This window comes from Lactuca virosa, chromosome 3 (genome assembly GCF_052849685.1).
Source record: "Lactuca virosa cultivar CGN04683 chromosome 3, Lactuca_virosa_CGN04683_v6, whole genome shotgun sequence".
Classification (NCBI taxonomy): Eukaryota; Viridiplantae; Streptophyta; class Magnoliopsida; order Asterales; family Asteraceae; genus Lactuca; species Lactuca virosa.
In genome coordinates this window covers 166,783,322-166,791,253 of record NC_136428.1, presented here as the reverse complement: position 1 = coordinate 166,791,253, position 7,932 = coordinate 166,783,322, and the positions used below count along the sequence as shown (strand labels likewise).

At 35.4% G+C, this 7,932-nt stretch overlaps 1 protein-coding gene across 1 annotated transcript; it reads right to left on the bottom strand.

Annotated features, from left to right (window-relative positions):
* Positions 1-2,197: 2,197 nt before the first annotated feature.
* LOC145162721 (abscisic acid 8'-hydroxylase 1-like) lies at positions 2,198-4,944 on the bottom strand. The gene is made up of 9 exons (XM_079081793.1): positions 4,664-4,944; positions 3,889-4,213; positions 3,660-3,809; positions 3,331-3,582; positions 3,163-3,249; positions 3,005-3,083; positions 2,821-2,927; positions 2,582-2,700; positions 2,198-2,497 (listed from the first exon to the last, which is right to left on the bottom strand). The coding sequence occupies exons 1-9, from the start codon at positions 4,897-4,899 to the stop codon at positions 2,392-2,394; spliced, it is 1,461 nt and encodes a 486-aa protein (XP_078937919.1). The 5' UTR covers positions 4,900-4,944; the 3' UTR covers positions 2,198-2,391.
* Positions 4,945-7,932: the final 2,988 nt, after the last annotated feature.

Genomic DNA, 7,932 nt, shown 5'->3' with positions numbered 1-7,932 from the left:
TTATCCTGGAGTTTTATTTAGATATTTTGATATGATTGATACAGTATTTGTTTGACAATTTTATGGTTCTTAGTATGTTTGACATTCGACGATGTGATTTTTAGTAATATTAAAAAAAAAAAATTTGGGTCGTATTTTGGGATGTTACAACCCTACATCGGACCTGAGTCCGGAAAAGCATACATATAAACATTCCTCGGGCACCGCCCGACATTGGACCTTAGTTCGGAAACGTACAACTATCGACAAATGTAAGAATCACAAAAACATCAAGCATATAAACATTCCTCGGGCATCACCCGACATCGGATCATAATCCGGAAAACAAATAAGCATATATATACGGGCCGCCATTGGTGCCTTTGACCCGTTCAAACAGGAGGAAACTCACCTCGCACTACTGAAGTGCCCCTGATAGTCCTCTGGCTGCTAACTGGGAAATCCCCGAACTGCTGATCCTTCGACTCCCCGAGCTATCAAAACTAAAATAACACTTAGTCAAGACCCAATAATCCTTGTTAGGGTAAAATGAGCATTTTACCCCTGATCTAATTTGGTCCATGCCTAAAGCCGAAAACCATAACATGAAAGGCCCAATACTAGGTAGACTTCCCAAGCCCGCTAATGGCCCACCAATGGCCCAATTTACTAAATTAGGCCCAACCCTAACTCCTTCGTCCTAACTGGGAAATCCAAGAAGATTAGTCCACACATGCCCCAAAACAGAAAGCCCAAACCCCAAAACCAAGTCCAAGTGCAAAAGCCCAAAAGTCCTCTGGTGACATGAACGTTGGGCGTTCGTCACCGGACCATCCACCGGGACACCAGGTCGGAACGCGCAGCGTTCCCCAGCCTTACGCACGGCGTTCCTGGCCAGAAACTAAAAAAAATGCACAAGTGACTTATTAGCTTAAGCCGAACGTCCAAAACTTCCAAATAGGTCGATATCAGTGTCTTAATCCATAAAGTCGACCACTTGGCACCTTGGCATGGTCCAAAAAGGACCCAATCATGATTTTAAGCATTCTAACTCCATAAAGAGGCCAAGATGCAAGCTTTTACCTTGAGATCTTAGTCCAAACATCCAGATGTGATTCAAAAGGACTTCTTAAGTTATAAAGTTTCCAACTTTATGATTTAGCATAACTCATAGGGACCCAAATGAAAACCCTAAGTCCCAAACTTCATCAAATGGCTACCAAATCATGTATAGAAGGTTTTTACCTATTAAGATCAAAACTTTATGACTCCATAGTCTCAACAAGGACCAAATATGAAGTTCAAAGGTTCTAGAGTAACTTCTACTCACAAGAACCACCATAAAGGGACCAAAACCATAACCAAAAACCAACTAGCTAGATCTACATGAAAGAGTTGTCAAGGTTAAAACTTTATACCTCCAAAAGATAGATCTAGGTGCACAAAGCTTGGATCCAAAAGCTCCAAGTCAAGCAATGACTCTTCAAGAAGTTTCTTCTTCTTCCTCAAGCACCAAAACACACATAAATCACTTTGAAGCTCTAGAATCACTCAAATGGAGGCTAGTGTTTCGTTCTTAGGGTTAGAGAGGATGGAGGCTGAAGAATGGAAGAAGTTTGGGTCCATACTGATGCTTATAAAGGGACCAAACCCTAAAAACGAGTCGTTGAATCTGCCCAGCGAACGCATTGCGTTCCCTTGGCGAACCCCATGCGTTCCCAACATGGTCCGTGTCCAATTTTTTTCTTGAACGCCATGCGTTAGTACCGGGTACGCCATGCGTACCCATTTTAGCCCAAAACCCCTTAAACTTCAAATGGTCATAACTTTTGCATCTCTTATCCGTTTTCGACGTTCTTTATATCCACGAAAAGGTAACGAGAAGCCCTATACTTCTATCAACTTTATTTAGCCTGAAAACCAACAGAAATAAAATCCAAAATTCATAAAAGACCGAATCATCATATTACGGTTATATCCTTGGCCTCCGAAGATACAATCGAACACTTTCAAAACCGGGTGTTACATTCGTGCTATGCTTTAACTTGGTCCATCACCATTCAGATTGAGGGGGGATATTGGATGATTTACTGTATTATTAGACATATTAGTTGTAATTATTTAATCAGATACTCCATATCAATTATTATTAGACATATTAGTTGTAATTATTTAATCAGATACTCCATATCAATTATCTCCTTGACTATAGGAGTAATTTTTGTAATCTTCTCTTTATATAAACTTGTTTCAACCTCTAAGATTATTGAGGTTAATTTACAAAAATTTCACATACATACTTTCTTTTTATACAACAGTATTTAACTAATCCGAAAGGATACAACACCCAAACAGAATTCTTATAACCCACCACAGGTGAGATGCTACAGTGACCTTCAACATGACGATTTTTCAGCTGTCGTCTTTTAACGATGTTAATGTAATCGGAACTCCGCTCTTCAGTCTAGGAATGTGTGATTTCTTTTCTAGGCTAAGATCTTGATCGTCCACAGTCCACCTGCAGGGAGTAGGATGAAAACCTTAAGAAAACAAATAGCTAAGGAAATTCAAATGCACGAGAAAAAAAAAATCATGAACTAACTTGTATCCACTTGTCAGCCTGTGCAAGAATACTAGCATTGTCACTTTTGCCATGTTGATCCCCAAGCATGTCCTTGGCCCTGATCCGAAAGGTATATAGCTATATGGCTTCGGTATTTCCTAAAAAACATTCATAGTCTTGTCAATTCCATCATCTTAGCTTTATTAGTTGGTTCTTCTTGCATGAACATTTGTACATAGTTTGATTAAAAAGAAGAAATTAGATGGGTAATTTGATACATCAAATCTTGATGGATTGAACCGCAAAGGATCCTTGTACAAATCCGGATCATAATGTATGTGAGTAGCGTCAATATTGACATGCCATCCTTTCTTTATCTCAAGATCTGCACTAAAAGAATCAAGATTCAGCATTGCATGAGATATTCCTTTCTAGCTATCAAGAAAACAAATTAGTACTTGCCCTGAATTTTGCAATCATCAAGCGCAACACGAGGGAACCAAAGCAACACATTTGACATTCTCAACGTCTCTTTCACAACCTGAAATTTATTAAATTAGCCATAGCTGGATCGGTATGAACAGAAAAAAAAAAAAAAAAAAAAAAGACACGCTTGTAACCTTTGAGCTGTAAGACATCTTGTTAAGATCCGCATGAGAAAGTAAAGCTCCATTTGGTTTATTCCTTAGTATAATCAACTGTTCTTCCTGTAATATCACTAAAAATGATCATATTTGTATACCAAATAATATCGATTTTGATGACATAAATTGTCTAAGATTACTTACTCTTAACATATTTTGGACTTCTTTATTCTCATCTAAGAACTTTACGCTCCACATCATTGCAGCTGCAGTGGTGGTCTGTCCAGCTATTATCAATGTTAACATGTTATCCATAATCTCTGAATCATCAAGCTTCTCATCATCAGGAAACGAATCTCTTTCTAACATGGATTGCAAGAAGTCTTCATGAGGCTCTTTGCTACTACGTCTGCTAGTAATCAGTTCTTCAAAAAGTTTCATGAGTCTTTCACGTGCCTGTATCATCAATATATTTCTCAGTTAGAAGATATCAATGATGTTTGATTAAAAAAATATAAATTCACAGGGTCTACCTTCATGCCTTTGTAATATCGAGTACCAGGAATCATGACTGGAAATGAGAGCATGGCGTTAGAAATGGCTGTGCAGTCTCTTTCGATTTTTTCCAGCAAAGATTCATCTGTGACACTCATCAGCATGCCACACATTGCATCGAATGCTATCTGAATGATAAGATTGTAATAAAAAAGAGCACAAAATTAAACTTCTTGTTTATTGGGAAAAACTAAGTGCAATGATTACCTTCATGCTGAAATCAAGAACTACAAAGCTCTTGCCATTTTCAGCCAACTTCTTGAATCTTGTGGAAAGCAACTTATCGAAGTTCTTAACAAATACAGACAAGGAATCCATGGAGAAAGGACCAGAAAGAAGGCGTCTGATTCTTTTATGACTCTCGACTGGAACAGAAAGTAAGCTTTTCTTTCCAACAGCATCCGCCATTGATTTAATGTAGCCTTTGTTAAACAACTGAAAGTCGTTTGTCAAAATTGTTTTTGCTCCCACAACACTTGGAACAAACACATGGACTTTCCCAAACAGTCTTGTCTTGAACCATTTCCCGTACCTTAATACACATTTCCATCATTTCAAGTTAAGATCAGTCAGCTTAAATCAAACCCATGTTCACAACTCCATGAAAATAACCAGTAATTGACTTAAATTTCGTCTTGTAGAACAACTATTATGCTTGTAAAATACCAAACTAAGCATCATATTTGCAAGAAAAAAACAATTATTCATCATGTCTTTCAACTATGACATCATAAAGCTCAGTTAGGTGTATTATTTCTGGTAAAAAGCCATGACTTTTTCCAAGGATATTGGTATTCTTCTGGGGATGTTATAATGATTGTTTCAAAAACTTATACTAATACGAGTGGTTACATAAATCACTTAGTTCTTGCTGAATAGATGTTTTCAGGATCAAGTTGACTGTTTTCTAAATTGGCTTGTTGTTTACGTGGAGGAAGAATAGCATGAAATTAACAAGTACATGTCATGAGAAAATGATTACCGAAGTCTATGAAGACGAACAAAATCATAGCAGCCTTTGGTACTATTAATAGCCGAAAGAAAGGAAAATGTTTCGCCAACCAGTGGAAGACCAAGGCGTCCAGGGATGTCTTCCGTTGACTTCCTCAGCTTCTTGGTGACAAAAATTGTGACCAATCCAGAAAGCAGAACAGCAAAGATTATGTCGTAGTTGTTCTTTAAATGTATGTAAAACACCTCCACTTGCAAAATCATCATCTTCTTGAGAATAACACAATGTTAGTCGGATTTAGAAAGATTAAGTACATAAAAACAAATGTTCTACGAGATGTCTTATATAGATGGTGTATTAGGTGAGAATGATGTCTTGTGTTGTTGTTTTACATTGTTTATTGTATCTATGACATTATTATAATTCCTCCCATGAATTGTTTAATTTAAACAAATATGAATAAGACAAAATTACAGGACGGGGCATCTTAGAATGAATAAAAGGACACTAGAAATTAAAGATTCCATGTGATTTTATACAAATCTTTGAACAGTTACTTAATATATAAGCGCCATTCTAATTAAATACTATATTCAGCACTCAAAACATTTGTGTATCGAATATATTGAAGACTGATTCAAATATCTCAGAAAGTCAATGAAGACTCAACAGAATTAGACATAACGCCTAGTTATCTAGATAGTTTAGTTTCTCCTTTTTATTTGCAACATTTCTAGTGATTTTCTTTTTCTCTAAGCTCTATTGTTTCCAGTTTACAAGATAGTTTATTATCATAGTCGGGTTTCACAAGATTTGTCACGTACGAAGACTCTTCATGGCACAAGGGAACACCATTGTCAACCTCACGTACACAACCTCAAATTCTCATCTCCAAGGGAGACTCTTACGAGTTTTGGAGCACCAAAATGAAGACACTCTTCAAATCACTGGACCTGTGGGATTTTGTGGAGAATGGATCTATACATAGAAGGCACCATTGATGAGGTTAGAATAACAGAGAATTAGAAGAAAGATGCAAAAGGTTTGTTCTTCATCAAATGAACTTCATTTTGAAGAGTGTCTTCATTTTGGTGCTCCAAAACTCATAAGAGTCTCCCTTGGAGATGAGAATTCGAGGTTGTGTACGTGATGTTGACAATGAGAATTTGATGAAACCATTTTTTCTAGACATGCAGCAGCCACTACTAAATAAATAAAAAATAAATAAATAATAAAAGCTTATAGTGACAAACATTGTCTTTATATATATATATATATATATATATATATATATATATATATATATATATATATATATATATATATAGAGCTAGGTTCATTTGTTTAAACTAAGTATTGTGTTATTGTATGCATAAATGTGGGCCAATCAAAATTAAATAAAAAATTAAATAATTAAATAAATAAATAAGGGTAATTTAGTCATTTGTTTAATAACTTCCAAAAATAATCCCTAGAATCATGGTATCTCTCCGGTTTAAATTTCTTTCCCCTCTTTATCTAGAAACCGATTCTGAAAACCCTAAATTGAACAAATCGACACCAGCGACCCTTTGTGGGTTTGCCCTTCATCGTGTTCTTCATAGAGCGGGACATTTCGATCATACACACACCTCTTCTCTTTGACTTCACTTCTCTCTTCCACCTCTTTCTCTTCCAACTCCGATCTCGTCTGCCTCCGTCCGATCTGCAATGCCACCGGCACCGCCGACTTTGCCTTTGTTTGCTTCGACTGTGCCACGTTCGCCTCCGGCATCTTCTACAGCTAAAGGTTTTCTTTTTCTCTTGCTCTGTGATTCGAGTTTAATGCTTGAAAATCGAGTATCATTGTTGTTTCTCCTAAAATTCAAGTATCAGAGCATAATTAGCTTTCTTTTCATGAAATCAGAGCACCGATTTCTTTTTCTTTCTTTTTTTTTTGAAATCAGGGAATTGTTTGAAAATCTGATGTTGTCTTCATGTTGAAATCAAATGCTGAAATCATATGTTAATGTTGTCTTCTCCATGGATGACCGTCACCAATTGGGTTTTTTATGTTTGTTTTTGTTAAAAATTAGGATTCCCAACCCCTGTTGTTGAAATCGATTTTCCTCTTAAATTGCTTTTGGGATTTTAGGTTTTTATCAGTGTATATGTGAAAATGAAATTCAAGGAGTGATAAATGATGTTTATGATTTTAGGTGTTTCCTCTGAAATTGTTTTTCGGATATTTACATTTTTATTGAAATTCAGGGAGTGGTAAATGATGTTTTTGAAATCTCCTCTTTTTCATAAGAAACATTGAAAAAGTTATTTAGGTTGATGTCCGTTCTGTTTGTTGGTTGAAGCAGGTTGGGATTATAATCCTGGAGAAATTGATACATGGTTGGTTAAGTTGTAATCAACTTTTGTGAGGATAACTAATGACCAAGTTAAGTTTGCATACAGAGTCCAATGGTCATGGAAGAATACAAGAATATGAAGGGAATAGTAGCCGAAGTACCTCATGTACAGGTCAAGGTGGCACTTGCATCTTGGATCATGAGAAATCACATGATGATAATGGCATTGTAGAAGTTGGCTTTGATATGTTGGAATGGAATATGGATATTTTTCTCAGAACGGAATCACGAATTCCAATTCTGTTGGAACGGAATCACGAATTCCAATTCTGTTGGAATGGAATATGGATATTTTTCTCACTGATTTATGCATTGGATTTGTTTCCACAGAAGCAGCTGATGCTTGAAGAATGGACCATGGAATTGAAAGTGATTCTTAGCAACATTATTCTTTTAGAATGTATTAGTGTCTTTGTTAGATTTTGATGTTTTTTTTCCCGATTTGAAAGTTTTTTTAGTTTTATTCTTTAAAAATAAATGTAATTCTTAGCAAATGTTACATGTATTCTATAAGAATTAATGTAATTTTTGTTTTAATTCTTCAATTGATGGTTCGAGAACTTTGTTATTCTACAAGAAATTTTGTTATTTTTGAACATTCTCAAACATATTCTGTCAGAATGTCCGAACTAAAAACCTTATAATTTGTAAAATCGGATTTTTAAAATTAATAGAATCTTTGATCCCTTCAAAATATGCAAATTTCCTTTATTAAATCAATGTTAACTGACTAAAATACCCTTCTAGTTAAATTAGATGGTATTTTTCAATTATATTTAATTAAATAATATGTATTAATCACTTTCTTAAAATAAATAAAATGATTGGCCTACATTTATGCATACAATAACACAATAATTACTTTGAATAGAATAACCTAGCCTATATATATATATATAT

Excerpts from the sequence above, each read along its gene's own strand:
- LOC145162721 (XM_079081793.1), bottom strand. The coding sequence starts at position 4,899 with ATGATGATTTTGCAAGTGGAGGTGTTTTACATACATTTAAAGAACAAC. Across the intron at positions 3,583-3,659 it reads GATATTACAAAGGCATGAAG|GCACGTGAAAGACTCATGAA; the intron begins GTAGACCCTGTG and ends TTGATGATACAG. Across the intron at positions 2,701-2,820 it reads TCAATCCATCAAGATTTGAT|GAAATACCGAAGCCATATAG; the intron begins GTATCAAATTAC and ends AATGTTTTTTAG.